The following is a 15,538-nucleotide window of genomic DNA, read 5'->3' as shown; positions in this document are numbered from 1 at the left end:
TCTCTCAACTAATTATAATACACTATACAATATTAATGCTATGTAAAAGCTGTTATACTGCATTGTTTAGGGGATATGAAAAAAGTCTTTACATGTTTCGTACAGATGCAATTTTAAAAAATATTTTCTATATGCAGTTGGTTGAATCCATGAATGTAGAACCTATGAATATGAAAGGCCAATTGTATTCAGTAAAATATAGATAAATGCATAAATGTGTGTGTGTGTGTGTGTGTGTGTGTGCAATGCTAAGATTATGGGTGTAACAAATATCAGTCTATTTACCAGCCCTTCCCATATCTTTCTCAGGGAATCTGCTCTTTCATCCCATCTCTGGAAAAGGCCACAGTCCCATGCACCATGTGAGCTTATCTCTGCACTGGCTGATTGGCCACAGACTGAACACCTGACTTATGGGAAACAAATTCACAGACTTGCTGGGCCAGCAGATTGTGTCACAAGAATCGGAACTCGGAGAGACCCACGTCACATTAAGATAGGCAATTGAAGCAAGCATCATACTGTATCCTAGTTGTGGCACTCACGTTCAAACAAAGGAAACCAGTGAGTTTCCTTTGGAAACAGAGAAGAAAAGAGGAGACAGAGATGAGTGAGATCGTGGAAGGACAGATACAGCAACTTACAATTCTAACTTTTCCATTTTGGTTCCAGCCTAAGACACTCTATGGTCTCACTGTTTTCTATCCTTGGATGTCCACAAGGTTGCCTATCATATCCTTAAATAAATTCCCCTTTGCTCAAGCTACCTTGTGTAGCTTTCTATTCCATACAACCAAGCAGTACCTATGACAATGTGTTAATGGACCTGATTCCTTCCTTTAGTTTGTCAAGAAAAAAATTAGAAAAATAATTTCTAAACTCTTCATGGCATGGCTGAATGCCCAGGGAGATTAAGTGATTCCCTCCAAGTCATCCGCACAGTGATGGGTCAAGCATTAGAAACCAGATCTCCTAACTCATCACAGACCCTGGAGTTCCATAACCTTGGAAATATTATTTAACCTCTCTTTGCCTCAGTTTCCACCACTATAAAAGGGAATATAGTAATAGTACTTAACCTCTCTAATAGGATTGTTGTGAGGATTAAATTAGTTATTATATAACACAAATAGTAGGGGCTAGGAGCAGTGTATCATGCTTGTAATCTCAGCATTTTGGGAGGCTGAGATGGGTAGATCACCTGAGGTCAGGAGTTCGAGACCAGCCTGCCCTACGTGGTGAAATCCTGTCTCTACTAAAAATACAAAAATCAGCCAGGCATGGTGTTACGTGCCTGTAGTCCCAGCTACTTGGTTGGTGGTGGGGAGGGGGGCTGAGGCAGGAGAATCGCTTAAACCTGGGAGGCAGAGGTTGCAGTAGGCCGACATCGCACCATTGCACTCCAGCCTGGGTGACAGAGCAAGATTCTATCTCAAAAAAACAAACAAACAAACAAAAAAATAGGTGATTAAATCAGGGAAGGAACCTGACCTACAGAGGAGCCATCCTAGGCTTGTCAAAGACTTCGGGCTTGGTGTTTAAAAAAAAAAAAGGAACCAAATAACATTCCTGTCACAGGAACATAGAATTGGGACCCAAGAATCTTTGTTAGGAAGTAGAAGAAGCGGTTAGACAAGGGTAAAAAAAAGTCTCGTTTCAAGCCCTAGCTTAAAGGCCGATGAACTCATGCTGTGAAGGACCCCAGAGCCATCTCGAAAGGAAAGCAAAGATCCCATTTCCAGGGCTCTAGGTCTGGGTGTATAATACATCCTGCCCTGGGTTCCCTTGAGCCTCTCTGTATCTGTTCAATGAACACCCAGTTTAAATAGCTTTTTGTTCTTTGTAATCAGAAGAGGCTCAATTAAGTAAAATGCTTATTAATAGTACCTTAAATTTTAATACAAAAATTAAAAGCAATTACATACACAAACAGCCTAGAAGGGAGGTCCCAGATGCTTCTCATTTCAAACTTTCTTTTTTTTTTCTTTTTTTAGTGTTCTCACAGTGTCTTGCAGCACTGTCATCACAATACCCTCATTTCTCCCTTTCTGGGTTAAAAAGTGCGTTATCACTATCTTATCACCAGGAACTAAATGGCACAGGTCTTAAGAATGAGTAATTAATCATCCTATATCCATTTAGCATCATTGGATTCATTTTGTTTAACATGATAGATAATAGCTTAAGCCTACATTCTTCCAATTAAAATGTGAAAATGCTCTTTACGAAGGTCTTCTACCCTTACAAACCTAACCGAACTCTAGAGCATATTCTATAATTAGCATCCTGAAAATATATCTTAAAGCAGCAAAACAGCAACCTGAGTACAAACCAAGACTACTGCAAACTGTAAACAACTTCAGATGATTTATAGAAAAAGAATTCGACAAAGCTTCCTTAATGTCAGGATATAAACAGTTCTTAGTGCTATCTAGTTAAACGATAGTTATAAAACCCATTGAGCTGAATGAGAATTTGGATTGTCAGACAAATGTTTGTAAGGGGTTAATTAATTCGTATGAACTACACAGCTCAGCTGAAAATGGGCTCATTATTCTAAGCCACCAACTTTGCCTGCTTCTTGTATTGTCCTCCTTTCTCCATCAGATTTATCCTGTTGCACCTCCACCCATGGTAACACATGTCAGGAGACAGAAATATTTAAAAGGAAACGTGAGCTACAGGCATTTTGCAAGAGTACATCAGAGGTACAAAGATGTCTGCTGGAACACCGAAATGGAAAGATCATTTATTAGTATACCATGGTTCATAACATCCCAAAGGGTTCAATATTTTCATTAGGCACATAAACATACCCCTCCTCCTTTTCAAATGCCTCATTACAGCTAAGCCTGGAGCTTTTCTCTTAAAAATCTTTCCTCTGAAATTATTAATAATTTGAAGTTCCCTACAGGCCAAGGGTATTATTACAGTCAAAATGCATCAATATGTATATATACTTATATACTCTCTTTATGCTATTTTAAATAACAAAGTATTTAGTGGAAACAGTAAAGCATTTATAAGCTCTACACAGAAAAGCCTAGAGGAAGATGGCAATATCCCAGACTCCAAGGAAACAGCTCTTGAAGCTTATTAGGTGGGTGTAGGAGACTGTAATAGGATTATGAGTTTTGGTTTAGCCTGTCCATCATTTCAAAATCCCCATAACTAAAGGGAATATCTTCATAGGGGTCTGAGTTTAATATTGAAGCTGCTTTATTTAATTCTTCCTATTTTATAATGCTGAGTGCTAATTAGTTCCATCCACTTTCTTCAGGCTTGTCAATAAGGCAACTTGGAAGCCAAGAACCTGCTGAATTATGGATTAACCAGTTCTGTAACGGCGTGTTCAAGCAACTTAGTTAGCTGCTCCAAACGTAATGTTATTATGGGCACAGGAAAGCATAAAACAGTCTTTTGTTATTTTCTGCTTAAGAGGAAAAAAAATAACTCCCTACAAGTGAACTGTTTATTTCTGATGTGCTAATGAACATTTTAGATACGTAAAACTAAAATGACATTTACTGTTTTGTGTGTCGAACATAGCCTATTAAACTCACAATGGACATAATATTTGCTACAAAAAAAAGACAAACTAGTCTTAGAATTTTGAGTGCAGGAAAAAAAAAAAAAAAAACAACTTAAAGGCAGAAAGATTGAGAGACTGACATGAGTTCCCTCGTCTACCTTCACTTCTACTGAACCTGCATCCCAACCTCCCTGGGCCTTCCCATCACTATCCTACTCCTGGCACTGACTCCTTTCTGGTGCAGCTAGATGCTAGAACTGGCCACGTAGGGTCATAAATTCTGGAATTAGAAGTAATGTTAGAGATAAACTGACATAGCTCTCTTATTTCACAAGTGAATTAACTGAGACCCAAAGGTCAAGTGAACTATTCGAGGTCATACAAGCTAGCTGATAGTAAAGTTAAAAAAAATGAATCCAAGTCTCATGATTCCTTGTTCAATGCTCCTTCACTTCTACTTACCATCATAACCACCCCATTCAACCATGTCCAAACTCATTGCGCTCACTAGGCTGCTGAGCTCTCCCCTCCCCAACGCATAATTGTTTTAGCCACAGGGAATTGAACCATGATCAAGAACTGGCAAAACGCAACTTAGCTCTGTCTGTTGCGTGCTCCCTGGTTTGACTCCCAAGTGTCCCCACACCTCCCCTGCCTCCAAAGGCTTCCAACTCTACCTTCCTTTCTTCATTTCTAAAGGCTTAGCTTGAGTTCTACCTTGTAAAAATGAGTCTATCTCTCAGGAGTTTAATCATCTGCCTTCGCCTAGAAACCAATTATGTTCTATGCTGCTCATCTTTGTGGTAGAGACAACACTCCTCTTCTCCCCTTCTGAAGATTTATTTACTAATGTATTTATTGACATACATGTATTCCCTTATTAGCAACTTCAGTTTCTCCTTCTTTACTGCTCTCTTTTCCTTACACCCTAATAAAAATCATAATAGCAGTAATAATAACGAGCTAGTACATACAAAGTATTTATTACTGAGACAGCCAGGTAGGAGGGGGTCCCTGGAGAAACTCCAAATAGCCTGTCCACTGAGGTGGAGCCTTGTTAAGTTTGCAGTGGGGAGGAGCCGGGCCCCTCCCCTTCCTGTGTGGAAGCTGGGATTCCAACATCCTGCTCTAGCAGGGACTCTGGCCTTGCGAGAGTCCCTGTTTCCCCCTTTCTTCCTTTTCACTGAACAAAACCCTGTCTTACCATTCAAATTGTCTGCAAGCCAATTTTTGTGACAGTGGGACGAAGAACCCTGTCTACAGCTGAACTAAGGAAAAGTTCTGCAACATTTTGTGCTAGGGATCATTTTATGTGCTTTGAAAGTATTAACTCATTTAATCCTCATAATAATCCATGAGGTAGATATAACTAGTATCCTCATTTTACAGATAAGGAAACTGACACATAGGTTAAGTAACTTGCCCAAGATACACAAGTAGGAAGAGGTAGTGCCAGGATTTGAACCCAGGGAGCTTAGCTCCAGATTCTGTGCTCTTAACTGTCATGTTGCCTCTTTAATATATGTCATATCTATACCATCACTTATGAGCTCTATTACACAGAACAAGTTACTTCTCTGAGACTCAGTTTCCCAATATGTAAAATTAAAATAATATTGCCAATTTCATAGGATTGTTATGAGGATTATGTGAACTAGAGATACATATAACCCATCATGCCTGGCATATATAAACATCCAATAAATGACAATATTATCATGATGAGATTAATAACCACCAAATTTGGCTTTTATCAATAAAATGTTCTAAGGAAGTACTCCCAGAGGGAGATAATCTCTATTATGTATTTAAGAAATTCTTTCAAAACCCTGTTCTAAACACAGACAATGTTAACTCATATAGTTCTCAAAACAACCATGAGGAAAATCCTACTATCATTTCCATTTTACATGTGAGAACATTTAGGCAGACAGGTAAGTCACTGCCCCAAAGTCACAAAGCTAGTAAGCAGCAGAGCCAAGATTTAGACCCACACAGTCTAACTCCATAGTCTTTGCTCTAACTACAGCACTGAGCGAGACTCTCAACTCTCCTTAGCCCAATGGACTAAGACAAGCATCTTTACAACAGGGCAGCTGGCTTGAGAGTAAACTTGAGACACTCGTGGCATGGGAGAATAGCACAGATGCACACAGCTGCAGTAAGTTTAAAAAGGTGTTTTGTAGTGTAGTGCTCCCCAAACCTGTCAGTGGAAGAGGATTACCTAAAGATTAAAAGAAAAAAACAAAAATAGAATCCTTGGCCCCTCCCATACCTACTAAGTCAGACTCTGGGAACAGATTGGTAGAAGTTAATAGAAGAACAAACACTCTATTAATAGAGGAACAAAGTAAATAGGAAGCTTTGTCAAAATCCCCATGACCAGGACCTAACCCCGGAGACTCTGCCGCAGCATATCCATGTTGGTTTGCAGACCTCACTTGTTACCTTTAGAGGATTCTATAGAGATAACAACTTACTGAAAACTAACAAATAAAGGGAGAGAATCAAGTAGATATCACGCCTTCATTATAAGAAATATACCATCATGTAATCAAATAGTTGATGAAGGGACATTTCTTTCTTTTCTTTTTTTTTTTTTTTAGAAGTAATCCAACTAATTAAAGGAGGGATAATAGTACTCTTTTGAATGAATGGACCTAGACAATCATCAGCGACTGCTAATATAACAAAAAAAGTCAACTAGCCATCATGTGCTCCAATATAAAAACTCACAACACCAACAACAATAAAGACATCTTGACAAAAAGATAAAACCTAAATCTGATCAAGCCGTAGAGTGGCTAGATTTATCTAACTATAAATTTATAGAAAATATATGGGGTAGGGGGACAGGCAATGAAACAGGTAAATAACACCAAAGGGGTGCAATAAACAAAATATAAACTAAATCATACAAATGACCCGGTTGCTTCCACAATAACAGTTGGGCTGGATATGGTGGCTCATACCTGTAATTCTAACACTTTGTGAGGTCAAGGTTAGAGAATCACTTGATCTCAGGGTTTTGAGGAAAGACAGGAAGAAAGAAAGAAAGGGAAAAAAAAACACCCTGAAAATTACAAGTAAAAAAAAGAGACAGATGATAAGATGTAGAAGTCAGCCTCCAAGATGATCCCACACCCCTCCAACCCTGCCAATTATTCCAACCCCTTGTTATTCACACTCCAGTGTCCTTGTTATTCACACTGTGGTGTAATTCCCTCCCACATTGTTTCTGGGTTGGTTTGTGTGATCGATTGGTAGAATATGAAAGACGTATTGTTATATCACTGCCAAGACTAGGATACAGAAAGCACTGTGGTTTCCTCTTTGCTTTCTCTCTTAGATCACTCACTCTTGGGGAGGCCAGCTGCCATGTTGTAAAGATGCTTGTCTTAGTCCATTTGGACTGCTGTAACAAAATACCCAGTGGTATTTGTCTAATATCAATACACCAGTAAATGTGATATCTGATAAGGGCTCATTCTGTGTTTCACAGAAGCACCTTCTAGGTGTACTCACATGGCTGAAGGAGCAAACACACTCCCTTGAGCCTCTTTTATAAGGGTAATCACTTCTCCAAGGCCTCGCCTTTTAATACTATCACACTGGGGATTATGTTTCAACATATGTATTTTGCAGGGACAAAACATTCAGACCATAGCAATGGTCAAGAAGCTCTATAGAGAGGCCCATACGGTGAAGAACTGAGCTTGGAAGTAGCTCCTCTAGCTTCAGTCAGGCCCAGAGACAATGGTAGCCCTGGTATCTTGACTGTAATCTCAGGAGAGACACTGAAACAATCACTCAGCTAAATGGTTCCCAAATTCTTGACCCACAGAAACCATGACATAATAAACATTTGTAGTTCTAAGCTACTACATTTTAAAGGTAACTTGTTATGCAGCAATTGACAACTAATTGATAATTAATGCAAGGGGGATTCCATTGTTAAAAAGAGATTTAACAGAACAATAATAATGAATTAACTTTCTTTAGTTCCCAATTCAAACTAACCAAAAAGAGCAGATAATCAGCAGGGTGTGGTATGGTGGTGGTGGTGGTTCATACCTGTAATCCCAGCACTTTGGGAGGCGGGGCAGATCACTTGAGCTCAGGAGTTGGAGATCAGCCTGGCCAACATGGTGAAACCCTGTCTCTACCAAAAATACAAAAATTAGCCAGGCATAGCGGCAGGTGCCTGTAATCCCAGCTGCTCAGGAGGCTGCGGCAGGAGGATTGCTTGAACCCAGGAGGCAGAGGTTACAGTGAGCCAAGATAGTGCCACTGCACTCCAGCCTGAACAACAGAGTGAGACTCCGTCTTGGGGGTGAAAAAAAAAAAAAAAAACAAATAGGGAAATGTAAACACTAAATAGATATTTGTTGTTAAGGAATTTTTTCTTAGTAAAGCATGATAATAGTATTTGATTACACTAGAAATAATCTTCATCTTTTGTGAATCCTTATAGAAACATTTACAGATTAAAAAAAAATAATAATGTCTGAGATTTGTTTCAAAATATCCAAGAGTAGGGGTATGGAGAAAACAAAACAAAATGGACCATGAATTGATCATTGTGGAAGCTGGGTTCACTTTTTTTTTTTTTTTAAATATATATTACTGTACTTTGTATATAGTTGAAATTTCAAAATAAAGAGTGAATAAGTAAAGAGAAAAAAAATCATTGACTGACTATTGAGGTTCCACAGCAGATGAAGCAATTCCAAACCAGACACCCAATTAGGAGAGGCACCGTCCCAATCGACAAATAGGGCTCATCTATGGGTGTTAGTGCATGCAAAGTCAGACATAGTACATACATACTGATATATACATATCTGATCTCTTAATCTTTGGTGTGTCCATGTCTTTTTTCCCCAGCTAGACATAGGACAGTGACTTAGGGACATGTTCTGTTTATTTATTGTTTGGTTTATCATTGATTATTGCTTTTAAGTTCAAGTAGGACATGGGCATTTCTGTAGAAAGAAGTCAATTTAAAGAAAGACATTAAGAAGGAAAAAAGCCTGATTCTGAAGGAGGTAAGAGGAATGTGATTAGGAGCACAAAGTTTGCCTCAGGAAGTGACACTGAGGGAAATGAAGGGAACTTGAAAGAGATGGTCATTTACCAGGACTGTGAGGTGTGAGTTTCAGTTTGAGTAACTAAAGAGAATAGAGAAAGTCTAGACGAACAGCCAAGGCATATGATTCGGTGAACAATGAACAAGGAGACTGCTAAGGAGTGATGAAGATGCAACTATGCTACATAAACAATAAAGATAATGCATTTCTTTCTTTCCTTTATTTTATTTTATTTGAGATGGAGTTTTGTTTGTTTTGCCCAGGCTGGAGTGCAATGGCATGATCTCGGCTCACCACAACCTCCACCTCCCAGGTTCAAGTGATTCTCCTGCCTCAGTCTTCTGAGTAGCTGGGATTACAGGCACACACCACCACGCCCAGTTAATTATATATTTTTTAGTAGAGACAGGGTTTCTCCATGTTGGTCTGGTCTCAAACTCCCGACCTCAGGTGATCCGTCCACCTCAGCCTCCCAAAGCGCTGGGATTACAGGCGTGAGCCACGGAGCCCAGCCCAATAAAGAGAATATTTAAGGTTCTTTGCCCAGGGCAGTGAATTCATTTTTACAATATTTGGTTCTGTTATTGTATTATTTGATTATTACATTTAAGAGGAGAGGAATGAGTAACAACAACTGTGCTTCAATTGTAACACTACTAACAGAGCCATTCTAAATACATTATTCTTTATGGTGAATATGTTTTCACAAAAAACATTCCCAATAGCTTGAATAATTTATGAATGGATTTTAATATTTTGCAATCGTTTGAAATATGTAAATATTTATTCTCTTACTTTGTGAAAGTCTGAAAAAAGCAAGGGTCAACGAACAAATGCAACATCAAATAGTAGAAACTTCACATTTGAGAAAAGAGATATTTTAACATATAACTGGGCCATTTACAAAAGAATAATCAGATAAATATTTGTTGCCATGCCCATCTGAGAATAATGCCTCAATAGATGGCTATGGACACTTAGGACAGGAAGCTTAGATATAATAATATTGCATAATTTAATAGGACAAATAGCTGCTGAGTAATTTCATTTTAAAATAGAAAACCTAAAATAGGATCTCGGCTATCCAGAAACCTCACACAATGAGTTGATCTGGATAGGAGAGTTTAAACATCTTATATAGCAACAATTTTTATCTTAGTCATTTTGTATAGAAATCTTTTGAAGTTACATTGTACACTTTGCTGCCTCCATAAGGACAATCTATTGGAAATACATTTTTGGGCCAGGCACGGTGGCTCACGCCTGTAATCCAGCACTTTGGGAGGCTGAGGTGGGAGGATCACCTGAGGTCGGGAGTTCGAGACCAGCCTGACCAACATGGAGAAACCCCATCTCTACTAAAAATACAAAATAAGCTGGACGTGGTGGCACATGTCTGTAATCCCAGCTACTTGGGAGGCTAAGGCGGAAGAATTGCTTGAATCCAGGAGGTGGACGTTAACGGTGATCCGCGCCATTGCACTCCAGTCTGGGCAACAAGAGCGAAACTCCGTCTCAAAATAAATAAATAAATAAATAAATAAAATTTTAAAAAAATATATTTTTGCTGATTCACACAATAATCATGAACATCAAATACTGTGCTGTGCTATAACTATAAGGTCTGTAGGTCATATTTGAGATGTGTCTATTTGTTTCTTCTCTAAATAAACCAAAACTATTCTATGCTTAAAGATCTTTTTCATTTACAAAATTTTAATTATTATTTATTCTAATAATATAATCAGCACAGAGTCACTGAAGAATATTATAAAAAGTATGAAGGAAGTACAAACTACTCATATGCCACTGTATAGCCACAAAGACTATTAATACTTTGGTGCGTTTCACTCCAAGTTTTAAATGAGCAACTACATATATATATACATTTTTTTTTTACATTGTTGAGACCAGTTATAAACAGTCCTGTATTCTGTTTTTTGTTTTTTAAGATGATTCTGGAATACTTATCTGCTTTGATAATTAGTTCATCTCTTCCACTATAGTCAAGATATTAACTATCACATCTTAGTACTTCCAGTGAGTCTTAAAATCTCTGTCTACCTCTCCATCCTGGTATGTATGTTGTTTCCCATTTGCTGGAGGGTGAAAAAAACAGAAAATCCAATTTGATATAACTATGTCTAACATAATAAATAGATTTTTGAGTAAAGTACTTGGAAGACTCTCTTTTGATAAAAGTCTACATGCTGCTGTTTAAGGACTTGATCACATTTCATATGCCTATTGAGGGATATTGTTGCTTTTGCTTACTTTCAGGTTTACCGCCATATTTTGAAGAGACAGATAGCATTTCCAGGTAGGTACAGTTGCCGGAAGAGTGGAATTTCAAAGAAGTGAAGTGTTTCTGTGCTACAATGTTACAGAACACCATAAATCTGATGCATGAGTCTGACCTAGCAGCTTTCTAATACCCACCTACACAGATATAAAGTTCCCTCGTTTAAATTAATTTCTGCTGAATAAGCAGCAATAATCTGTGTTATCTTTCCTTGGAAGATATAATTACTTATCTGTGTTCCCAAGCCACCATATACTTACTTCAATATTAACCCTTAGCATTCTATATTATTTTAAATTGAATCACATGAAATAAATATTTTCATAGGTCAAACTACATCATATGGCTCAACCTAATAGTTAATTTATTGTGTTTCTCTTTTCATTCTGGACAGTACATTCCTTTGCGATAAGGTCCATCTTTGTACCATAAGGGTTTGGCTATAATAAATATTAAAATATTTCTTAAAATAATGTAAATATAGTATATTCGAATAAGTGATTACAAATTTTATGCACTGACTTGACCCAAGTTCATCATGCTTTGCATCTGGTAAGTAGTAAAAAATTCTCATTTCATTTCATTTACTTTTTGGATCTCTACTAGGAAAAAGTTGTACTGATTTTCTATATATAGTATGTGTACTATATGTACAACAGCATTATTTATGGTAGCAAAAAAATAGAAACACATTCAATTTCTAATTTAAAGGATGGATGGAGTGAATTATACATTCGTATATTCTAATAATATACAACCACTTAAAAGAGACATAAAGATATTCATTAATATATAAAAATGCTTATAAATTTAAGTGAAAAAGTAGTATATACATCCTTGTATACAGTATAATATGAACAATGTAAAATATGCATAGAAATGCCAGAAAGAAGAAAAAAATAAAATGTAAAGTTGGTTGCTTCTGGATGTTCAAACTACATATTTTCCTTTGTCTTTCTATTTTATATATTCACACGTTTTCTACAATGAACATAAATTATATTTAATAACGGAAACATTTTAAAAGAAAAAACATATGATGGCAATATATTTCAAATAAGTTGGCCAAGAAAAGAGGGAAGACGAGGGATATGTAATTGATAAAATAGAGCATTTATTTGGAAAATTCATGTATTCATTCCAGAAATCTTTATTGATGACATACTATGTGCCAGGTACACAAACAATCTTAGCCATGACTTTTCACATGGGTGACTCAGAACACTTCAGAAGGCTATGTCCATTGTATTTTATGTTTTATTTTTTAGACAATGGAACTAAACAAAATCAGTTTAGTCAGATGATTCTGGAATACTAGAAAAGGGGTACTTATATATTTAGGATCGTTAGCTCTTCTTGTTGCATTTATCCTTTTACCATTATGTAATATCCCTCTTTGTCTCTTTAGATCTTTGTTGGTTTGAAGTCTATTTTATCAGAGATGAGAACTGCAACTCCTGCTTTTTTTTGCTCTCCATTGGCTTGGTAAATCTTCCTAAATATATACACACCCAATACAGGAGCACCCAGATACATAAAGCAAGTTCTTAATGACTTACAAAGAGACTTAGACTCCCACACAATTATAGTGGGAGACTTTAACAGCCCATTATCAATATTAGACAGATCAACGAGACAGAGAATTAACAAGGATATCCAGGACTTGAACTCAGACTCGGAACAAGCAGACCTAATAGACATTTACAGAACTCTCCACCCCAAATCCACAGAATATACATTCTTCTCAGCACCACATCACACCTACTCTAAAATTGACCACATAATTGGGAGTAAATCACTCCTCAGCAAATGCAAAAGAACGGAAATCATAACAAACAGTCTCTCAGACCACAGTGCAATCAAGTTAGAACTCAGAATTCAAAAACTAACTCAGAAACGCACAGCTTCATGGAAACTGAACAACTTGCTCTTGAATGTTGACTGGATAAACAATGAAATGAAGGCAGAAATAAAGATGTTCTTCGAAACCAATGAGAACGAAGACACAACATACCAGAATCTCTGGGACACATTTAAAGCAGTGTCTACGGAAAATATATAGCAATAAATGCTTACATGAGAAGCAAGGAGAGATCTAAAATTGACACCCTAGCATCAAAATTGAAAGAGCTAGAGGAGCAAGATCAAAAAAACTCAAAGCCTAGCAGAAGACAAGAAATAGCTAAGATCAGAGCAGAACTGAAGGAGATAGAGACACAAAAAACCCTTCAAAAAATCAATAAATCCAAGAGCTGGTTTTTTGAAAAGATCAACAAAATAGACAGACCACTAGCCAGATTAATAAAAAAGAAAAGAGAGAATAACCAAATTGATGCAATAAAAAACGATAGAGGGGATATCACCACAGATTCCACAGAAATTCAAACCATCATCAGAGATTATTTCAAACAACTCTATGCACACAAACTAATAAACCTGGAAGAAATGGATAAATTCCTGGACACTTGCCTCCTCCCAAGCCTAAACCAGGAAGAAGTTGAAACCCTGAATAGACCAATAACAAGGGCAGAAGTTGAGGTAGCAATTAAGAGCCTACCACCCAAAAAAAGCCCAGGTCCAGATGGCTTCACAGCCAAATTCTACCAGACATACAAAGATGAGTTGGCACCATTCCTTCTGAAACTATTCCAACCAATCCAAAAAGAGGGAATCCTTCCCAAATCATTTTATGAGACCAACATCATCCTGATACCAAAACCCAGCAGAGACTCAACAAGAAAGGAAAACTTCAGGCCAATATCCATGATAAACATAGATGCAAAAATCTTCAATAAAATACTGGCAAACTGATTGCAACAGCACATCAAAAAGCTTATCCACCATGATCAAGTAGGCTTCATCCCGGGGAGGCAAGGCTAGTTCAACATACGCAAATCTATAAACGTAATCCATCACATAAACAGAACCAAAGACAAAAACCACATGATTATCTCAATTGATGCATAGAAGGCCTTTGACAAAATTCAACAGCCCTTTATGCTAAAAACCCTCCATAAACTAGGTATTGATGGAACATATCTCAAAATAATAAAAGCTATTTACAACAAACCAACAGCCAATATCATACTGAATGGGCAAAAACTGGAAGCATTCCCCTTTAAATGTGGCACTAGACAAGGATGCCCTCTCTCACCCCTCTTATTCAATATAGTACTAGAAGTTCTAGCCAGAGCAATCAGGCAAGAAAAAGAAATAATGCGTATTCAAATAGGAAAGGAGGAAGTCAAATTGTCTCTATTTGCAGACGACATGATTGTATATTTAGAAGACCCCATCGTCTCAGCCCAAAATCTCCTGAAACTGATAAGCAAGTTCTGCAAAGTCTCAGGATACAAATTCAATGTGCAGAAATCACAACCATTCCTACACACCAACAACAGACTTAAAGAGAGCCAAATCAAGAACGAACTGCCATTCACAATTGCTACACAGAGAATAAAATACCTAGGAATACAATAACAAGGAAGGTAAAGGACCTCTTCAAGGAGAACTACAAACCACTGCTCAATGAAGTAAGAGAGGACACAAACAGATGGAGAAACATTCCATGCTCATGGTTAGGAAGAATCAATATCGTGAAAATGGCCATACTGCCCAAAGTAATTTATAGATTCAACGCTATCCCCACCAAGTTACCAATGACCTTCTTCACAGAACTGGAAAAAACACCTTAAACTTCATATGGAACCAAAAGAGAGCCTGCATAGCCAAGTCAATTCTAAGCAAAAAGAACAAAGCTGGAGGCATCACACTACCAGACTTCAAACTATACTACAAGGCTACCGTAATCAAAACAGCATGGTGCTGGTACCAAAACAGAGATATAAACCAATGGAACAGAACAGAGGCCTCGGAGGCAACACCACACATCTGATCTTTGACAAACCTGAAAAAAAAAGGCAATGGGGAAAGGATTCCTTGTTTAATAAATGGTGTTGGGAAAACTGGCTACCCATGTGCAGAAAGCAGAAACTGGACCCCTTCCTGACACCTTACACTAAAATTAACTCCAGATGGATTAAAGACTTAAACATAAGACCTAACACCATAAAAACCCTTGAAGAAAATCTAGGCAAAACCATTCAGGACATAGGCGTAGGCAAGGACTTCATGACTAAAACACCAAAAGGGTTGGCAACAAAAGCCAAAATAGACAAATGGGACCTAATCAAACTCCACAGCTTCTGCACAGCAAAAGAAACAGTCATTAAAGTGAATCAGCAACTAACAGAATGGGGAAAAATTTTTGCAATCTACCCATCTGACAAAGGGCTAATATCCAGAATCCACAAAGAACTAAAACAGATTTACAAGAAAAAAACAAATAAGCCCACTCAAAAGTGGGCGAAGGATATGAACAGACACTTTTCAAAAGAAAACATACGTGAGGCCAACAAACATATGAAAAAATGCTCATCATCACTGGTCATTAGAGAAATGCAAATCAAAACTACATTGAGATACCATCTCATGCCAGTTAGAATGGTGATCATTAAAAAATCTGGGGACAACAGATGCTGGAGAGGATATGGAGAAGTAGGAACACTTTTACACTGTTGGTGGGAGTGTAAATTAGTTCAACCATTGTGGAAG

General features: G+C 37.5%; 1 protein-coding gene across 6 annotated transcripts in view; it reads right to left on the bottom strand.

Annotated features, from left to right (window-relative positions):
- DIAPH2 (diaphanous related formin 2) overlaps nt 1–15,538 on the bottom strand; it is a 916,386-nt gene that overhangs the window by 131,174 nt on the left and 769,674 nt on the right. Inside the window, exon 28 of one of the 6 annotated variants that reach the window (XM_032257745.1) lies at nt 10,175–10,721. The exons of the other annotated variants lie outside the window; for them this stretch is intronic. Within the exon in view, the coding sequence (XP_032113636.1) occupies nt 10,651–10,721 (71 nt within the window). The 3' untranslated portion in view covers nt 10,175–10,650. Of the gene's footprint in view, nt 1–10,174; nt 10,722–15,538 lie in introns of those variants that run through there. 6 annotated transcript variants of the gene reach the window in all.

Source organism: Sapajus apella, unplaced genomic scaffold (genome assembly GCF_009761245.1).
Source record: "Sapajus apella isolate SASKATOON/1434 unplaced genomic scaffold, GSC_monkey_1.0 scaffold98, whole genome shotgun sequence".
NCBI classification, from domain to species: Eukaryota; Metazoa; Chordata; class Mammalia; order Primates; family Cebidae; genus Sapajus; species Sapajus apella.
The sequence above is the reverse complement of the archived record's forward strand: the minus strand, read 5'-3'. Positions and strand labels throughout refer to the sequence as shown.